Raw genomic sequence first — 19,058 nt, forward strand, 5'->3', positions numbered from 1 at the left:
ATCAATCCTGTGATTCGCTTTACTATTAGATAACATGATGCTGATAGGACAGCTATCCCGCGCCTTGCACGGCTGCAGGCCGCAGACTACATGCACTGTACGCTACATGTACCAACCAGCAGCGAGCTCCAAGCTGGCTAATGAGGCATGCGAGCCAATGGGACGAGGCACGCCATCATCCTTTTTGCTATAGACGAGAGAACTGACTGGTGACTATACGTGTACCTTGGCACTGAGATGGAGATTCTGCGCCTTGGCCGCAAATATCATTGGGCTAGCCTCCGCCTACATGGCTCGGCTGCCTTGCCTCACCTTGTTATTGCTACTACTTGGCCCAGTTTTTTTTTTTTTTTTTTTTTTTTTTTTTTTTGCTTTTCCAAGGTTTGATGCGACTAATTAACAAGATTACTGGATGTTTACCCTGTATGAACACGTTCAGTGGGCAGGGCAGTCAATCATAGCATTCTGAGTGCCGCATCATGTCCTATGACGACGTGGTTCAGCGCCGTGCTTTTCTCCCGTCGACAACTCGGCCTAGAGAGTCGACGGCACGAGAGGCAATGGCCCTGTCTGTATGGCTGGGCCATAATTACGCGGCACCATTGTGGAAAAAAAGGAAATAAAAAATCAAAGCAAAGTAAAAGGGAAAAGAAAAGTCACATAGTGGAGGTGGCGAAAGATTACGGTTGCGGGTGGAATAGCCTAGAGTAGATAGATTGTGACCAAGAAAAAACGTCCAGTCGAGAGAGGAGGATGTTGGATTTTGGCGTTTTCCCATGGCCGGTCATCTGACACAAGACGCAACAAGTCTTGCATATCAGTAGCTTGGAGTTTGACTGCCGGCAATCGCTGATGTGCGCAATGCTAGCTGCCGTCTGCTTGAGCACAGAGAGAGAAGAAGAAAAGTCGGATGCAGATTGTAGGCTGCGATGCGAGGAGAGCAGATGGCAGTAGGCAGTATGTAGTACGTACTGCTACTACTGCTGCTATGCTACTACTACTACTGCATACTGCACAGTAGGTATTGCTTCAGGTTGGTATCACAAAGCTCGCATTGGATGGGCGGATTGGGGAACAGCACGAGCAAGGATTCCATCGTTGCCAACGCTGCTGCATCGGCCTCCACCGCGGTGCAGACGACGCCGCTAGCAGGACCAGCGTCTTGTAGTGCCATTGTGTACAGCATGTGCGTTTATTGCTGCTGCCAGTCAGTGCTCGTGCAGAAGAGGAGCCTTTGTGTTGTAGCCATTGAGTTGAGGCCTTGCCTGGAGGCGGCTCAAGGCCTGTGTCTCTCCCGATACGACCATGTTGTAGCAATGGTGACACTCGCCCATCTACTGGAAAAAGGCTTTGCTTCCTCTCCTTGCAAGACTCGCAATATTGACGCCGTTAGATGGTGGCACAAACGATTCTGCATCCCCAACTGCCGTTGATGACTGGCAGCAGCCGTTAGCGCACTCCCATGTAAGTGCTCTTACATAGTGCAAGTTGTTGGTCTTGGTCACCAAAAGCCCGCCAAGTATCCGAACTCCGGATCTAGAGACCCCTTCGCCGCGCGCGCCCTCCAAGGCTCCGTCCGATCCTGCTCTGCTCTGGCTCACGTCAATGGAGCGGCGAAGAAGGTCGACTGTGCCGGTCTGGCCTGTTCTCAGTATCGCCGCACGCAGAGAGCGAGCCTGGAACCCACTAGGCGGCCCTTGGTGCATGTCTGCTGCATCCTGCAGCTGCATACACCGCTGGACGGTCCAATGAAGGCGGCCCACAGGGCGTGGATTCTGTCCAGCAGCGGGCCATGGACGGGGGGATGGGGATATTTCTCGTTTTTTTCTCTCTCTCTCTCGAGCCAGCTGCAAGGATCGTGGCAGATGAGGGGCGGAAGAGGGGCAAGGACCATCCGGTGAGTCTCGGCGAAGAGGGCAAAGGCCTTGTGACGAGGCAAAGAGAAGATAGGCAGACGGAACATGGAGAGTTTGCACGGAGAGTATTGTGCCAGTAGCGAGGCTCAGAGGACCACAGGCAGCTGCTCCTCCGCGTATGGAGCGCCATGGAGCCTGGAACAAGGGCCATTGGATATCCGTATGGGGCCTGGTAGCATCATAGTGGACGGTACAGTACAGCCTGTGGTAGCATCACGGAGGCCCAGAAGAGCAGACGGAAGGCCAGACGCCAGCCCTGGATCGGATGATTTGGCCCATGCCTCACTCACTGATCGTCCCAGATGTGGGGGCACAGCTTCGGCACAGGCAGTTGGTAGTTATGGATTCGTTGCAGGACCTGGTCCCTGCCAACTTCCATTGATCTTTCGCACTCTTGAAGCTGGCGGCAGGGCTAGTGCTGTAACAATGGCAGCCTGTAGGCTCGAGGCTCGATACAAGTCCACCAGCTGCTCTTCTCGCCACCAGATCTACACACAAAGGAAGCCGTCAAGCTTACAGTAGCCTCCCGAGAACAGCCCCAGAAGATGATGCTATGGACCAGCTGCTAGCCTGGGTAGGTGTGTCGGGAGAAGGGTGTAGAGATTTGCAAGCTGCGGTTTGGCGTGCACATGTACGGTATCGTACAGTATCTGCCTTTGCTGCCATGGAACTTACATGCTGCCTCTATCTGCATCAATCAGTCCATCCATCAACCAAGGCCTCTTCCCACCAGTCAATCCCGCCCGGGCTGCAGAATCAAAGAGAACGATTGCATCATCCGCGTTCGTTCGCTTCGTCGGGACTCTCTCTCGTCGTGCCTCTGGACATTGGCCAAACACCCTTTGCAGGGCACACACCACCACCATAACCTTGCACACACACACAAGCCCGCACTCGCATATCACGCCTGTCCACGCTGGCTGGCATAAAAGAGCCAGCGAGGCGATGATCCAAGACGTGCGCCGCTTGTCGTGTCCATCTGCGGCTGGCTTTTGGCATGCAGGGTTTTCTCCAGCCGGCGCCCGTGATTTGACGACAATTGCCTCTCGGGCTTCTCTGTTTCTGCTCCTGGCGACCAAAAAAGGTCCAGGACCCTTCGCTAATACTACGCGCTATGCTGGTTGCTGCATGACTGACTGCGGCGACTTTCTTGGTCTGCGCTTTTCCACCCGTGGCACACCTTTCCCCCCCTGTTCCTTCGCTTTCTCAGCATTGCAGAATATTTTCGGATGCCGTTTTTTTCTTTTCTTTTCCTTTTTTACCCTTTTCTCTCTTTTCTTCCCTTTGCCGGCGCCTTCTCCTTCTTCCCTCGGCCCTTTCCCTCCTCAGCTATTCTTATGGCAGCCGGGAGGTGATTCCAGTTTGTGATTCAGGTATCTACATCCCTCCAGTCCAGTCCGCTCCAGTCCCTCCCTGCCAGTCCAAATCCACATCCATCCCACACCGACGGTGGCGGACGGACTCGTCTGCTCCGTGGCCGGTGTCTCCAGTGGCTAGACAACTCAGCCTGCCAGCTCACAACTTCTCCCATCCCACACTCTCCAGCTGCCGCCAGAGCCCACTCGTCGTTCATTCGGGGAGAGCACCAGCGCGTGAGATCGAGAGGGCGAAGAGGAAGAAAGCGGTTAACACGACGAAGCAGGACCTTGCATCGCACCAGCTGTCCAGCAGCGGAGCAACAGCCTCCTGGCCACTACATCGTCCACGCCAGCCAATCCATCCTCTCAACCAGACTGGGCGCGCTGTCTCCTTGGTGGGTGGGCTGGAGCATATGCTGTTCAATGGCCTTCTGGGTGGTCGGCGGGGGAAATCCGCTTGGTGACGCTGCCGCCTCCTCATCCTCCACTCCTGCTGGTCAGGTGCCGGCGGCTTACATTAAGCGCGGCAGCTACTCGAGCAGCTACTCGAGCAGCTATTCGAGCAGCAGCCGCACCGGAGGCGGTCGCAGCAGCAAGCGACGGGTTGTCTATGCAGATGGCAGCGCTGCCACCTCCGCCTGCAGCGACGCAGGCTGCTATGGCATCACCAAGCGGCCGCGCCTGGACGACTGGGGCCGCGTTATCGGCTACCATGGCAAGGGCCATCATGCTGCCGGCTGCGAGTTCGAGCGTTCCGGCGGCGATCCCAGCCCTTCAGCTCCCACGGCAGCAGATGGATCTGGATCTGGCTCCGTCCACGTCAAGAACCTCGCCTTTCTGGTGATCCGAGAGCGGGAGCCGTCTCCGCCGCCGACGCCGCCCCCACCGTCGGGCCTGTCGCCGGACCACCGGGGCGGGTTTCCACCTCCACCTCATCCAGCACCCGGGATTGGCTTCGGCCCATCGTCGTTTGGCTTGACGGCCCCGATGGAGCGTACGCAGTCTGGCCTGTCCATCTCATCCGACACGTCTGCCGTGGACTCGCCGTGTGCTCAGGGGGGGCGACTGTGAGCATCATGATCACCCGCCGCTGCTCACTGATCTCGCTGCTGCCCGACTCGTGCGAAAGCATGTTGCTGATATTCGCCGGTGGAAGCATCGTGACTCACAGCATGGCCGCATTCTCAAGGCCTTGATCAATCCAAAGTCCAAGGCGGCAGATTTCCCGCTCGACAACGACGCCCTCCGGAGCATCTTCTCTGCCGCAAACGAGCTCTTCTTCGCCAACAGGCTGTCACAAAGGGTTACATGGGATTGGAGCCACCCGGCCAGCCCGCAATACGAGAGCCATATTGTCGGCACAACCGCTCTACGCCGAAGCATTCGTCTAGGAGGATACGAGACGCTCATCGTTTTGTCATCGCCGATCCTCAAAGACACCAAATACAACCGCCGCCTTCTCATCTCCACCTTTTTACACGAAATGATTCACAGCTTCTTGTTCATCACGTGTGGCATCAAAGCCCGACACCATGGCGGCCATACAGAAGGTTTCCGCCAGATTGCCGAAATAATCGACGACTGGGTCGGGAAGGAACACCTTCGGCTGCGTGATATGGAGGCTGACCTTGAGCGTTTCATCCACGAGGACGAGGCAGCGCCTCCTACAGTTCGCTATGCCATGATGGACGGCGGCTCAGCACACATGGCCAATTATCATTATTACGACAATAGCAACAACAACAACAACAACAACCCCACCCCGATGTGGCCCGTCGCTGAATGGCATCACGTCGATAACCAAGACTACCGAACCATCGAAGCCCCCCAGCCTTATCAAAGATATCCCAGCAACAATGATGAGTGGGAGTGGCATGATAGGGAAGGGTTCCCGGCCCACGACATCCCTTTACGCCACCACTAACGGCCTCGCAAATATCAGTTTGTTTGTTTATCTGTTTACATGTTTGAATTGTTTGTTTTATTTTCATCTTCATTTCCGTTTTCATTTTCCTTTTCATTTTCAACTTGATGACCTGCATTTTCTTCTGACATCTCTATTGGCGTGTATTCCACGCGTACTTACTACGACTACACTTTTTCTTTGTCGCATGAAAGATGAAAGAAAGAAAAATATGACATGATGTAGACTTGGGAAAATATTTGGAGTTTATTGTTCTTGTTTTTTTTTTGTTCTTTATTATGTATGTTTGTGTGGCATCGCTTATTTGTATTAAAAAGGTGTGAACGACTAGCATTGAATGATTTCTGTTTCAACATGTTTTCTAGATGTTGTTTTCCATTTACGTTTTTATACCGAGTTTTTTTAGCCTCCAAGCATTTGGACAGCACGGGGTACTGTCATGATTCTATAATGGGGAGGCGTCTGAGATCAATGTATAAATATAATTAAATGAAAGTTTTTTGTAATGTCCGCTACGTTCGTTTCGTATTTCGTATGAGTAGGGCTTGCATTGACGCGTGACAACTTGCCGATTTGTTCCAGCCAAGTCGGTGAGCCTGCACCAGGATTAAGCTAAAGGGAAGCAGGTGCTAATCTCAGTCTGGAATCGTCTTGTCTAATCCTGGGCTTGTAGCTGGGAGTCTTGCATGAGGGGATCCATGATAGTCGACAGGTCATCTGCCCATTTACGTCATGGTAAGTGCGTTGAGAGGTTTGCTGACAATGGTGAAATCGCCAACGGCCAAAAGAAAGGAAACAGGCGAGACCCCTTTCTCATTGATTCGGATAAGCTTTTTTGTCATTTTGTTATATATAACTATCATAAATGTCATTCACTACGTACATGTATGTGAGAATCATCAGTGCCAATAGCAACATCTCAGTGCACACGTGTATAGTGATATCAACATCCGACCATCGTTTAGAGGACCACGTATGTGTGGCCAAGCAGTTTTTTATGTCTTGATCATCAACTCCACAAACTGACTGCCACGTTGAATTCTTCTTTTCATTTCTCTTCTTTTCGCTTCTTTTTCTCGACACCGCCCGTAATGTAATATATACGTGCATGCATACATATGTATGTTATGTATGTGTGTGTGTGTAGGCTTAACAGGTTCTTAATTATTCGCAGTACTTGTAGCCTTGTACGTGTTGTTGCCCCGGCGGTTTTTGCCAAGGAGAGGGGATGATGCACTGGCCTCGTTGTCCGACGCATCTTCATAGTCGTTGATGGGGCTTTCGTCTCCGAGAACAATGGCGTTGTCTTCGTTGTCTTCGTTGTCGCTGTTATACGCTGAAGCTGTGGGCCCGTCGCCTTCGACAATCATGAAGACGGGAATGGCGCCAATGGCGGCAACGATGCCCAGGAAGAAGTATGCGGAGACGATGTAGCCGTGCTCGACGCCCCAGGAGAAGGCAAGGCCGGTGGAGGCGGGTCCAAAGGCTCGGCCAAGGCCGCTGAACATGGTGGCGAATCCGTTGAGGGTGCCGAGAATGCTGAGCGAGGTGGCGGAATTGGTCAGGAGGATCGTGGTGGAGGGGGAAGGCGATGATGATGGCAAAGGCCTTGATCATCATGACGAAGAGGATGGCAGCGAAACGCGTCGCAGGTGTAGGAAGTAATGAAGTGTATGGTGTAATGAAGTAGACGAACGGTGTCATGATGGCTGCCAATGTGGTTAGTTCAACTTGAAAACAGAATCGTATTCACTTTGTTCCTTTGGCTGACTTACAAACTACTTTGAAACAGTTGAGAACGCCAAACCGGTTCACCATGGGAGGATAGATGAGAAATTGAATCAGTCCACAGGTAATACCATAGATTGTGAAAAGCGTTCCGATGGTGCCTGAGCTGAGACCGAATCCGCCGGTAAAGTAAAAGGGGAACTTTGTGTTCTCAGGAGTGCGAGGTATGACGGGGTAATCCAGGAAGACGGTAATGTTTTGATCGTACGCAACCGAATGAAAGGCCAAGAACGTATATGAGATGAGGTTTATTGTGGTCTGGCGAGAAAAGACCTCCTTCATGCCGGCGGAGACTCTCTTCGAGGTAGGCTTCTTGGGTGTGATTCTGCTTGGTACGAGCGGTGCCGTAGCCTCTCCATCGACGAATGACTGCCGGCGCTGAGCAATGAGCTGTGGCTGACGGCGAAAGACTCGAGTGAGGCGCTCTCCGACCAACAAGCCCCAGTCCTTTTCTCCGTGTTTATCGGCAAGCGTTTCCTTGAGGAAAAGCGTCGCGCTGCTAGCAGAGATGAGGAAGAAGATGGTGGCCAGGAGATTCGGTAGGAGGTAGGGAAACTTCTTGAAGAGCTCAATGTCACCAAATACGTTGGGAAACTGCTTGGCGGGCTGGGCGAAGAATCCACCAAAGGCAGGGCCGACGACTGAGCCAAGAGACCAGACGAGAGGCATGATGGAGAAGGCTCTTGGCTGGAGCTCCTTTTCCGTGACCATTTCAGCCACCATGGTTCTGATGATGCCGACTATGAGACAACGCCGTTAGTCATTTGTTTACAAGTTTTTCGCGAAAATGCCCAGAACGGAATTGGAGAAAAGGCTTACCGTTACCGTTTCCACCACCCATGATTGCTCTTATGGTAATGGCCATGGTAAGACTCGTTGACATGCCCCATATTATGAAGCAGATCATGGTGCTGATGAGACCATAGATGAGCACTGGTTTTCTGCCAAACCGGTCGGACGCCTTGCCCCACGGAACGGCCGTGATGCTTTGGCAAATAGAGAATACAGAGGAAGTGACGCCAGCCCATTTTGCTACCTCGTCACGCTTGACGCCAAAGCCTCGAATCATTTCCGGCAGGTAAGGCCATACCGATGTGTATGCCAAAGGCTCTGCGAATCTAGCAACGGCTGTGGTTCAGATTGTTAGCACATGGCAGATTTTACTGCGGCTGAAAATTTGTCTGGAAGGCTTTTCTCTAGCCTTCCAAGCCATCTCCATGACCCATTTCCCATCTTTGCTGCATACTCCAAGACAAACATTTGACTGCTTACCTAGAATTGCCAGCTGCTGCACGGGCAGCTTCGGCTTAGATGCGGTATCTCTCGTCATTGCGAATACCCTGCGGCGTTGTTACACAGAGTGCGCTGAAAAACGAACAAGGCCAAAAAAGTCAAATGCCGTAAATCGTTTGTTATCAACGGCAGTTCACACGGCTATGTTTATAAGAGTAATAGGTAAAGAAAGAGGTGAAGCGTCTTCGTGTTAGGACATGTCTCTGCCAACGCTAGATGAAAGAGCTCTTGACTACAGGCAAAAGCAAAACAAAAACAACGAATGATGGCCGCTGAGGGAAACGGCGAGGACCCGACGTTTAAGGCGAGAGGGCGGGCGTGAAAAGTGAAGAGGTCGAAAGCCCTTGAAGAAAAAGAAGAAAAATCATTGGCGGCGAGAAAGTTTGTCAACGACACCACCCCAGCCTCTAAAGCGCCCAGGATAATTATCATCGGGTCCCACCCTGGCTAGTCAAGTCATCTGCACAGGCCGATGCCACTAGCAGCCCAGGAGCGCCCTGCGGAGTGTGGAATGCGACCAAGGATGGCAATGTTGAATGGTTGGTTGAATGGGGAGCCCAGCTTCGGCTTCGGAGCCACACTAGGCGCTTCGGAAACGCTACGACGGGAACGATTTTGTGCATGTCTGTTGGACGATGGAGATGGGGATGGCTTCGTCTGCCGGTCTGCTTGAGCAGTCCCTTGCATATCTTTAGTTGTTCATACATGACTACATACACCATCAGGTAAAAGGAAATATGCAATGTATAGATGTCAACAGAGAGTCATCATGGTATGAAAAGTCGGCGACTTATACACACTGGGCCTTGCTGCTAATGATTACATGCTACCTAGTCCCTCTCGCTCGGCTCCGTTTCCGTGCTGCAGGCGAGCCGAGATGCATTTCATCTTTCCTGCAACGGAGGGCGGCAGAGTCAATGATTGGACTGGACAAGCAGCGCCGGCCACAACTATCCAACGATCGCAGACCCGCGATCCTACAACAACTCTGTACAAAATACGACCAAGACACAGCCATCAAAGCTGACCTTGTCTTTTGATTACCTGGATCCCATCACTTTTGCGATGGACGATGAAGTCCCATGACACACTCGACTGCGTCCGACAGCGGAGATGGTCTCGGGCGGGAGCCGCGATGGAAAAAGTTGGTGTGTGGGCGCCGTGTCTCAGTTGAGTTGAGGGCTGGAAGAATGGCTGAAAACAGGCATTACATGCTGCTTGTATAACACTGCCCACCCAAGATACATGTAGTAGTATCCGTACTACTCGCAGACCGACTCTTTGCAGCTCAAGGGCCCTGACACGGCACGGCCATCATGCTCCCCGGACGAGGTGCTGTGACTCTGCTGCCCCGCGTGCCCGTCACCGAGCGAATTAATGGCCCGCGTTGCCCGTTTCAGCAACACCGTCTCTGGAGTCTTTTCTGGCGGAGTTGAGCTGGCCGGGGGTTGAAAATTCGTGATGGGCTTCGCTTGGCCGTGGGCCGCTAACATGGAGCTATAGCCGCTTTTCACGCTCAGGGAGCGGGACAAGGGGGGGTTTGAATCCATGTACAGTGTGCTTCTTGGCTGCTGGTAGAACGGCTGAATGTGTTGCTGCCTCGGTGTGCTGGAGGAGTGGTTGCGGTATGGGACTGAAGGTGTAAAACTTGGGACTAAACACCACAGTATGCCCGTCGCATTTCCATGAAGAAGCTATAAGAGCAACTGAACTGTGAACTGCGTAGGTGGTGACGCCTTTGTCTTCCCGGGGGCGCTGAAGAAGCTGTCAATACCGCTTCAGTACCTGTTTAATGGGCTTCTCAAGTAAATTTTGCCAGAAACCCTCATCGGATTTTTATGCTCATTGCTTGCCCCATCCGGCCACCGCTTTATCCCCGCGTGGCTCAGAGGTTTTGATGCAAGAAATGTTTCCCTGGGGCGGCTGCATCGCTTCTCTCCCCTTGCGTTTTGCCTAGAGAGGAAAAGAAGAGCTCCCCACATGTGGCTCCTCTTCGTGCGGCAAAATCAGGCAGGAGAGCTCATAGCGCCTCGCAATAGCGTGACGTCGTTGCGTGCTCTCAGGAACCTTTGCGTCGATATGGCGATGAGATAGGCGAAGAGCGCTTTGGCAGTGATTTCGATAGGCCTATGAGGGTATTGCGATAGTTCATGTAGGTAGGGATTCAATGCTATTTGCCATCTGGACTGTGTACCAGGCATTATCCCCATTAGTACGCAGCTTTGTAATATTGAACCCGGGCGCGGATCATGGACGCGCAATGCACAATGGCAATCTCCTTCCCTTCCATCTTCCCTTCTTCTTCTCTTTCTCTTCTACATCTTTCTCTCTCCCTATTCTACAGGTGACGTCTGGGCTGAGCTCCAGACTGCAAGATTAATTCCCAGCATGGGCAAGGTGTAAGTGCCGTCTCTGTCTTGGATCAGTTCTCTGCCTCGCCACTGCTTCACACCCACCCAAATTCCATTTTGGGTGGCGTAGCGAATCAAGGCAAAGACTTACGCAACACATGCCCCGCGCCTCAGTTGCGAAGATTACCAAACAATCAATAAACTCAACAGCTCATTATGCAATGAAGCCTGGATTGGACGTCCACAGTAGCACATACTGACTTTGATGCTTCACAAGGTCGTCGACCAAGCCTGAAACAATGGCCAACGAGTCGACGCCGTTGATCCAGACAGTGCGCGTCGGGCCTCCGCGCAGGCGATATCCTCACAACACGGTCCGCCGCTTCTGCACCATTGCGTGCGCCAGCGTGCTCCTCTGCGGCTTTGCGACGTTTCTCCTCAACGCCGTGTACATCTGGCCCTCGTGGCGGGACCATCGTCACCCGCATCCTCCTCACCACGGCCATCACGGCCATCCTCCTCACAAGGGCAAACGCCTGTCTCACGAGGAGCTGCAAAAGATCCTGCTCGACACGCCTTCTTCAGAAAAGGCCGAAGAATGGAGCCGCTACTATACCGCTGGAGCTCACCTTGCTGGTAAGAATTACTCACAGGTAGGTCAGCTGAATGCATTGATTTTTATTCCTCATTCTTTCCCGTAAATGATGGCGACATGCAACACAACGGATACTAAAGCCTGCACCTCTAGGCTGAGTGGACTAAAGAGCGATGGGAGGAATGGGGCATCAAGTCCAGCATCGTCGCCTATGACGTCTACATCAACTACCCCTCTGATCACAGCGTCTCTTTGCTAGAGAAGTCGAGCGACACCAAAACCTGGGATGTCGCGTTCAAGGCATCGCTGACCGAGGACGTCCTTGAAGAGGATCCCACCACCTCTGCCGAGGACAAGATCCCAACCTTCCACGGCTACTCTGCCAGCGGAAACGTCACTGGCTCATTTGTCTATGTCAACTACGGAACATACCAAGATTACGCGGATCTAGTTGCTGCCGGTATCGACTTCAAGGGAAAGATTGCCATCGCCAGATATGGAGGAATCTTCAGAGGCCTCAAAGTGAAGCGTGCTCAGGAGCTTGGCGCTGTTGGCGTTCTGATATATAGCGACCCGGGCGATGATGGTGAAATCACCGAAGAAAACGGCTATGCCGCCTATCCTGAGGGGCCGGCACGAAACCCCAGCAGCGTGCAGCGTGGAAGTGTCCAGTTTTTGAGCTCGCGTCCTGGCGACCCGTAAGTATTTTGTTAATTTTTCTCGCTCAGCTTATTCAAACTAACACAGATGATAGGACAACCCCTGGTTATCCTTCAAAGCCCGGTGTCCCTCGTGCACCAGCTGACGAAACCACTCCATCGATTCCCTCTATTCCCATCTCATACGCCGATGCTCTCCCTCTACTCAAGGCTCTCAATGGCCATGGCCCTCAAGCCAGTGACCTGAACAAATATTGGACAAAGAATCTCGGCTTGGGTTACAAGGGCGTCAAGTACAACATTGGTCCTTCGCCTGATGACGTCGTCATTAACCTCTTCAACGAGCAAGAATACGTCACCACTCCTCAATGGGATGTTATCGGCATCATCAACGGCACAATTCCCAACGAAGTCGTTGTCATTGGTAACCACAGAGACGCTTGGATTGTCGGCGGAGCATCTGATCCCAACAGTGGCTCGGCAGTCCTGAACGAAGCAGTTCGCAGTATTGGCAAAGCCCTGGAAGCAGGCTGGAAGCCTGTCCGAACCATCGTCTTCGCTAGCTGGGACGGAGAGGAATATGGCCTGGTTGGAAGCACAGAGTGGGTTGAGGAGTACCTTCCATGGCTCTCCGGAGCCAACGTGGCATATGTCAATGTCGATGGCGGTGCCTCTGGGCCGCACTTTTCTGCTTCTGCAGCCCCATTGTTGAACCAAGTTCTTCGAGACGCAACGCATCTTGTTCCATCGCCCAATCAGTCTGTCCCAGGCCAGTCTGTGGGAGATGTTTGGGATGGAAAAATCAGCACAATGGGTAGTGGCAGCGATTTCACTGCCTTCCAGGACTATGCCGGTATCCCCAGTGTCGATATTGGATTTGGCGGTAACGGCAGTGGCCCTGTTTATCATTATCACAGCAACTACGACAGCTTCCATTGGATGAGCGAATATGCCGACCCAGGCTTTGTCTACCACAGGACCATGGCACAGGTTCTTGGCATACTCATCGGAGAGCTTACTGATGTAATCATCATTCCATTCGGAGCCACCGAGTATGCAGATGCGCTTGATGGCTATCTTGACAAAGTCGAGGCGAAGCTCCAGTCTGTGGATACCGAGCTCGCCACGGAAGCTGAAATCTTTGCAATTAGAGGCAGCGTCACATCCGAAGAAGTGGTTGGAAGCCAAGATGCTTTCGAAGAAAGCCTCAAAAGGATCCGACACTCAATCTCTGAGTTTAGAGATAAGGCCGCCAAGCTCGATGAAAAGGCTGCCTGGGCAAGAGACAGGCTCGAAGATGGCATTCCGTGGTGGAACCTCTTCGAAAAGGCCAAGCTAGGATATACCATTGCCACAGTAAACAAGCAGTACAAGTTTATTGAAAGACACTTTCTCTTTGAGGGCGGTCTTGATAACCGCAGCTGGTTCAAGCATGTTGTGTTTGCTCCTGGTCTGTGGACTGGATACGCGGGTGGTAAGTTTTTGTCCCTCTTGAGGTCTACGCTTTCTTTTAGTATTCGGCTTGCCGCTTTCATGTCAATGGAATATGCTAACAAAATTATTTGCAGCCGTGTATCCAGGCCTCGTTGAGAGCATTGACGCCAAAAATTACAGCAATGGTTTGAAGTGGGCGGAGATTATCAACCACGCTGTTGAGAAGGCTACCAGGAGCATTGAGTAATTTCTGATCCCATCCTAACTGCTTCTCGATTTTGTAAGACACGTATCTATTTTCAATCTTTGTACCGCCACTACTTGGAAAAGAATAGACAGGAAATTGAAGCATTATCATCTACAACGGGTTTACATAATGGGCTAGTCATTGTCGATAGTCCCTTTTTTCGAAATGTCAATACCTACTCCGTGACTACCTATGTAGTACTGATTGTGATGTATAAAATGTGCTGCGGCAAATCGGAACACTTTTGCTTTGCTTAGAAGGAACAAATTACGAGAGGCCTTCACACTGGGTTCATCAAAATCAAATACAACAATTTACATGCGCCAATTTCTTAGCTTCAGAGACTCTATTTTCTACCAATGGCAAGCAAATCTATGCCTTCTTTCAGTTTATCATACAAAGTCTTTCTCTAGGCTCTATATTCGCCAATCCATACATGTATATATATCGTCTAGAACTTGTAAACCTGCTCATTGGTGTAACCAAGCTCCTTCAAAAGTCCAGTAACATCGCCCTGCTCCTTGGGGCTAACCTTGGGGCCAGAAATGGCCTTCATCAAGCCAGGAGGGCCGCAGACGAAGAGCTTGATGTTGTCGCTCTTGGGCTCGGGGAGGACCTGCTTCAGCAGCTCCTTGGAGATGAAGCCGCCGCCGCCGACCCAGTCCTTGGGGGGCTTGTCCAGGACGTAGAAGGCGCGGAAGCGCTGGGGGTATGTGTTCTCGAGCTCGTCGAACTTGCTCTTGAGCAAAATGTCCTCCTTGGTGACGTTTCCGAAGACGAGGGTGACCTTTGTCTTGTCGTTGGGGTTCTTGAAGATTGCGCGGACGAGCTGGTACATGGGGGTGATGCCGGTGCCGCCGGCGATGAGGGCGATGTGGTCGTGCTTGTTCGCGGTCCAGGGGTACTTGGGGAGAGGGCCCTTGATGTCGAGGGAATCGCCGACCTTGAGGTCGTGGATGTGGGTGCTCATGGGGCCGTTGGGATATTTCTTCACCAGGAGGTCGAGGAAGCCCCTCTCGTCTTGGAAGCGGGCAGTACTGTCAGCAATTCCTGTCGTACGTATGTATATATATATGCCGAATATTATAGCTCACCTTCGTCACTGACGGGAGTATAGGGTCGGAGAGTCGCCTTTGCATCGTTGGGGCCCTTGAACTTGGTAAGGATGGCGCTGGCAATCTGCACGCCAGAGACCTGGTCCTTCTCGGGGAGCTCGAATCGGAGTCTCTTGGTGTTGTGGTTCACGTCCTCCGTCTCGGACAGCTTCAGGGACACCCAGCCCTGTTCGCCGCCAGTAAGAGCCGCCTTGGGAGCGATGCCAATGGCCTCCTTGACCTTGTCCTCGGCCTTGCTGGCTGAGGAAGAGCCGCTCAGGAAGTAGTATCCAGCACCGAGGACGCCGACTGCGCCAGCGCCGTAGAGGAGAGTGTTGGAGCTGCCTGCGGCGCCAGATTCGGTGGCATAGCGGCGCGCATGCTAAGAAGAAGATGGGCAATCAGAATTAGCTCTGTCTGCGGCGTCATTTTTGCATTTCGCTCGGCTGGAAGCGGAATTGGGCTGTTTTTAGCATTGAACTTTGACATACCATTCTCAGCGGCTGGGCCGCGCGGAAGGCTGATCTGGCAAACATTTTTGTCTTTTGGGGGGGGGCAATTGAGGGTATCGTAGGTTGCAATTGGTCCCAGAAAGAGGAGTTTAGGAACTCTGGAGATAAGAAAGAGAGTTCTTTACAGTATCTGTCAGCGCGCTCGGTGCTTAGTGGTTTCCCGAGCTTTTGTCGATGAATGACGGCATCCGCCACGTGATTGGCCGGTTGTCGCTCTCCACTCTGACTATGTGCCTTGTCCCGATCGTTTTCTTGGTTTGGCATCTGGAAAAGGTGCCTGTTTCCCCAGTCGGATTTAACCCAGCGCTAGATTGGTAATAATGCTCCGAATTGTCGTAATACTCTCCGTAATATCCATCAGCCATTTCGCAATTCGAAAACCCCCCTGTCTCCCTGCACTTCAGGACTGTCCCAAACTCTCTGGTGATGACTGCGGGGTAATTCTGATAAGATTCTGCTTACATGTATACAGCGGGGGATATAGAGGCGTGCAAATAATGTACTCAGTGATGGAGGCGATCAGCGAGTTTTGTATTCAGTCGGAGATAAAAAGCAGTTGAATGCGTTCAATTGATTGTCATGTTGCGCTGATTCTCACAGAGCGCGTTTACGAGAGCCAATATGCTCTACTAAATACGCAGCTTTTGCCATGCAAGTGATGGAGGGGTATATGAGCGGTAATAATGTACAAATTAACGAGTCTCATATCTTGCGTTTACAATGGGATATAAAAGAGTCGGTGCATTATTTTCTTGGCCGCTAGAAAGTACTAAATACAAAATGCCATCTATATCAGTGGTTTCGGGAATGTATTGGAGCGGAGAGTAAGGGGCTCTTGTTAAGTCTGAGAAAGATGTCACAAAGCTTCGCTTTCTCTGGGTTTGAACAGGAATCATGCATAATCAGGCCAATTTTCACAAAATGTTGAAAGTTTACTGCAATATCTGAGTTATTTTTATTGATTCGTCGTTTCTTGGGAGGACGTTACTTGGACCGCTACATACCTCTGCGGTGCCTCTTTTTGATCAAGTCTCAGTCGCAGCGAAAGAGCAAACCATTGTCATCCAAGTAGCCGCAGAGCAATTTACCGCCATGGCTGAAAAAGCTATATATAAGAGTATCATTGCCTTGAATTATGGAATAATAGACCACGAATATTATAAGCCTTCTTCGATTGTACTAAGAAAGTATGCAAGTGTAGATTGGTGTATGGCCACAGCATGACGGTGTGTCTTCTTCTCTTGATAGTCTGATATACGCATTTACTTTCTTTAGCTGTACAGTGCTACTACTAAACATTCATCGCTAGCATGTATTGGTTATTCTTGTTTCCCCCCTGTTGTGATACGTTGCGTACAAGTCTGTTCCGGCTCCTTACTCCCCAGACAGCTATTGAGGGAAATAACTCAATCCTTTTACCATTTCTAGTATCTTGATACAGTATCACAGAAACATCTCTCTACAGACTCTTGGAGATGTACGCATCAATACTTTTAGCAAGAATACATCATTTCGTGATGCCGTTGTATATACGCAAAGCCGCGCTCTCGTATTACTACTTAGGAAGAACGCCGCACAACCGAACAGAGAAGAATCGACATTGTTTTAAGCTACACATTAAGCATTTATACTTTTTCTTAGCGTACTGCAATGCTCATTTATCACCCAAGTTCTGTCCCCCATCTCCTTCTATAGAATAACCCCCTTTTCCTTAAAAAATAGAATCAACTCAACAATTACGGATCTCTATATTGTTTCCTCCCTCCCTTATCCCGCCTCGTATCTTTCCGCATCTGGCCCGTGCTTCTAACCGTTTACACTCCCCCCATGTCCAGCTAGCCACCCGTGTCCCTGCAACGTCCCTCCCGCCCGTCCGCCGTGACCCGCAGACTTTGAGCCTTGTCTTAAATGAGCGGGAAAAAGCGATGAAAACGTGACTTTGTAAATGTATTCGAGACTGAGCGAGAGTAGCCAAGGTACTGGACAGTGTGTGCAATGGAAAATGGAACGTGTGGCAGAGTTTAGGTTTGTGATGGAGAGAACACGGGACGGGATGGACGGGATCGCGGCAGCCGGGATAAAGTTGACCACAATAGCAACATGGTTCAATGCCACGATATTGTCCGATCGTATGATGTTACCTACAGGTTGAGAAGAGAGGTCACCCTAGGTTTCGGCGCAGCTTTCGCACAATCTCCAATATAAAAATTGCCGGCTAAACGAAGAGGGTCAGACTTGACCATGCAGCGTATTCCTTACCGGTTAAAGGCTAGACGAGTAAGTACTCAAATAGGCAGGCATACTATGTGTTCAGTCGATACTGCCAAGTCAAAAAAAGGAAGAAAAAAAAGATTGTAGGAGTAGGAGTAGGAGTAGCGATAAGCTGATATTGACTCCCACAAGTCTATTGCCATATTTTGGGCGTTCCAAGACGCAGACCATGTACCTCTGTCTTCTTTTCTTCAACCATTACTCACACCATCTAGTATGCCTTGCGAAGATCACATGACTTACTGGAGATGCGTGAATGCTTGCATGGGTGCTAGCAAGGCTGCGACGAGTGGGCCAAATAAAGCCTGTGATGCTTCATGTCATGTCATTTTCCAGCACTGCCCGTATGTAATGCGCATAAACCTTCATTGCATCAAATCTGCTCAATTGAAAATAATCATGAAACTTGCTATTCCTTCTGAATGCAATGTATACGAAATTTTCCTAGGGCACAAATTCGTCGCACCTGCGACACCGTAAACCAACAAGCTCTCTCCTCACATAGTCAAAGCCGACCAGGGGGGATTTTCTCCTATGGCTTAGACAAGACGTTGTTTGCTGACATTGCGTTTCTATTTGGTCGTCATATCTATGACCTACTCAAACAGGCGGCCTCGATGAGAAAACAAGCCGCATCATTGGCTTGAACGCCTGCAGCCGCAATCTCCGCGCGAGCCCAGGATCTACCAACAGGCCTGTAGTGGCCGACCTATGAGACCTCGCGACCGATGTGTCGAAACAGTAGGCATAGGGCAGAAGGATTTTAATCATGTGAAATCCAGTCCCAGGTATTGGTGGCTGTGAAATTGGGGCCGGATGGGGTCTGCGGCCGCATATGCGGCCTGGCTGTGTTAGTCGACCAATCGCGACCAAAAATCGACTACATCTCACGAGGCAGACAGCCTGCAGACAACAGATGACGACAAGAGGAACAGTTAGGAGATACGAAGGAGGCAAAGAGTAAAATAGACACCGCTGTTAGAATTGGTATGATGCTGTAGCTTTGTAGTATACATGTAGAAGAGTCGAGGCTATGGAAAATAGCAGAGCCTCCTCGCAGTTCCACCACATCAATAATGGCCCCATACTCTAATGACTATGTACATGCGCTGTCATACATCTAACCCAAGAGTCGCTTGCTTGCTTCCTCCCCATGATCGAGATCATATGAAAAGAGTAGTAGAAAAACAAAAGAGATGGATAGAAAATAAAAAAGAAAAAGAAAAAGAAAAGTGAAAAAGGGGACAAAAACATGGTCATAAAAGGGAATGATAAAGAAAAGAAAACTAAGAGATGTGAAATAATGATGGCTGAAAAAGAAAAGGATAAAAATCACAAGAAATAGCGTGAACAATCCTCTTGCGAGAGATCAGTTCAACATCGACGGGTAGATCCAAGGCCAATCGCTAGGACTCCCAGGATTCTGTCTATAATGTTAAGGGATAGTAAGGAAAGTGAAGAAAAAGAAAAAGTAAAAAGAGAAGAGAAGAGAACAATAAAAAGAAAAAGAAAAGAAAATAGTGAAGAAGGAAAAGAAAAAAAAAGAGTATGGTGTACAGCAGGCCTTGAGGCCTACACTCGGTGTGAGATTTTTCTCTATTTTCTTAGAGAAAACC

General features: G+C 50.7%; 6 protein-coding genes across 7 annotated transcripts; 4 read left to right on the top strand and 2 right to left on the bottom strand.

The window, feature by feature from the left end:
• Positions 1-948: 948 nt before the first annotated feature.
• Positions 949-1,602, top strand: TrAtP1_006445 (uncharacterized protein). The gene has a single exon (XM_066113130.1). The coding sequence runs from the start codon at positions 1,059-1,061 to the stop codon at positions 1,431-1,433; it is 375 nt and encodes a 124-aa protein (XP_065969216.1). The 5' UTR covers positions 949-1,058; the 3' UTR covers positions 1,434-1,602.
• A 591-nt stretch (positions 1,603-2,193) lies between these two features.
• Positions 2,194-4,345, top strand: TrAtP1_006446 (uncharacterized protein; the record flags this gene model as incomplete). Its single annotated transcript, XM_066113131.1, has 2 exons — positions 2,194-2,246; positions 3,559-4,345. 2 exons carry the CDS (start codon positions 2,194-2,196, stop codon positions 4,343-4,345), a joined length of 840 nt encoding a protein of 279 aa, XP_065969217.1.
• Positions 4,346-4,757: 412 nt separating this feature from the next.
• Positions 4,758-5,198, top strand: TrAtP1_006447 (uncharacterized protein; the record flags this gene model as incomplete). The annotated part of the gene is made up of 1 exon (XM_066113132.1): positions 4,758-5,198. The coding sequence occupies one exon, from the start codon at positions 4,758-4,760 to the stop codon at positions 5,196-5,198; it is 441 nt and encodes a 146-aa protein (XP_065969218.1).
• An 818-nt stretch (positions 5,199-6,016) lies between these two features.
• On the bottom strand, positions 6,017-8,737 carry TrAtP1_006448 (uncharacterized protein). The gene is made up of 4 exons (XM_014083042.2): positions 8,259-8,737; positions 7,806-8,114; positions 6,974-7,726; positions 6,017-6,907 (listed from the first exon to the last, which is right to left on the bottom strand). Exons 1-4 carry the CDS (start codon positions 8,314-8,316, stop codon positions 6,528-6,530), a joined length of 1,500 nt encoding a protein of 499 aa, XP_013938517.2. The 5' UTR covers positions 8,317-8,737; the 3' UTR covers positions 6,017-6,527.
• Positions 8,738-10,403: 1,666 nt separating this feature from the next.
• TrAtP1_006449 (uncharacterized protein) lies at positions 10,404-13,890 on the top strand. 2 transcript variants are annotated; one of them, XM_014083043.2, is made up of 5 exons: positions 10,404-10,678; positions 10,908-11,283; positions 11,379-11,923; positions 11,980-13,358; positions 13,453-13,890. In XM_014083043.2, exons 1-5 carry the CDS (start codon positions 10,668-10,670, stop codon positions 13,563-13,565), a joined length of 2,424 nt encoding a protein of 807 aa, XP_013938518.1. In that variant the 5' UTR covers positions 10,404-10,667; the 3' UTR covers positions 13,566-13,890. The 2 variants fall into 2 exon arrangements, with proteins under 2 accessions (XP_013938518.1, XP_065969219.1); XM_066113133.1 differs by having other exon boundaries at positions 10,404-11,283.
• Positions 13,880-15,296, bottom strand: TrAtP1_006450 (uncharacterized protein). The gene is made up of 3 exons (XM_014083044.2): positions 15,151-15,296; positions 14,660-15,041; positions 13,880-14,585 (listed from the first exon to the last, which is right to left on the bottom strand). The coding sequence occupies exons 1-3, from the start codon at positions 15,193-15,195 to the stop codon at positions 14,017-14,019; spliced, it is 996 nt and encodes a 331-aa protein (XP_013938519.1). The 5' UTR covers positions 15,196-15,296; the 3' UTR covers positions 13,880-14,016.
• Positions 15,297-19,058: the final 3,762 nt, after the last annotated feature.

Source organism: Trichoderma atroviride, chromosome 3, assembly GCF_020647795.1.
Source record: "Trichoderma atroviride chromosome 3, complete sequence".
Lineage (NCBI taxonomy): Eukaryota > Fungi > Ascomycota > Sordariomycetes > Hypocreales > Hypocreaceae > Trichoderma > Trichoderma atroviride.

Bases quoted from the DNA above. Each gene is read 5' to 3' on its own strand.
- TrAtP1_006445 (XM_066113130.1), top strand. From the start codon at position 1,059: ATGGGCGGATTGGGGAACAGCACGAGCAAGGATTCCATCGTTGCCAAC.
- TrAtP1_006448 (XM_014083042.2), bottom strand. From the start codon at position 8,316: ATGACGAGAGATACCGCATCTAAGCCGAAGCTGCCCGTGCAGCAGCTG. The intron at 8,115-8,258 runs GTAAGCAGTCAA...TCTGAACCACAG, and splicing joins GCAGCAGCTGGCAATTCTAG to CCGTTGCTAGATTCGCAGAG. The intron at 7,727-7,805 runs GTAAGCCTTTTC...GTTGTCTCATAG, and splicing joins GGGTGGTGGAAACGGTAACG to TCGGCATCATCAGAACCATG.
- TrAtP1_006449 (XM_014083043.2), top strand. The intron at 11,284-11,378 runs GTAGGTCAGCTG...CTGCACCTCTAG, and splicing joins CTGGTAAGAATTACTCACAG to GCTGAGTGGACTAAAGAGCG. The intron at 13,359-13,452 runs GTAAGTTTTTGT...AATTATTTGCAG, and splicing joins GTGGACTGGATACGCGGGTG to CCGTGTATCCAGGCCTCGTT.
- TrAtP1_006450 (XM_014083044.2), bottom strand. From the start codon at position 15,195: ATGTTTGCCAGATCAGCCTTCCGCGCGGCCCAGCCGCTGAGAATG. The intron at 15,042-15,150 runs GTATGTCAAAGT...TCTTCTTCTTAG, and splicing joins CGGCCCAGCCGCTGAGAATG to CATGCGCGCCGCTATGCCAC. The intron at 14,586-14,659 runs GTGAGCTATAAT...CCCGCTTCCAAG, and splicing joins TACTCCCGTCAGTGACGAAG to ACGAGAGGGGCTTCCTCGAC.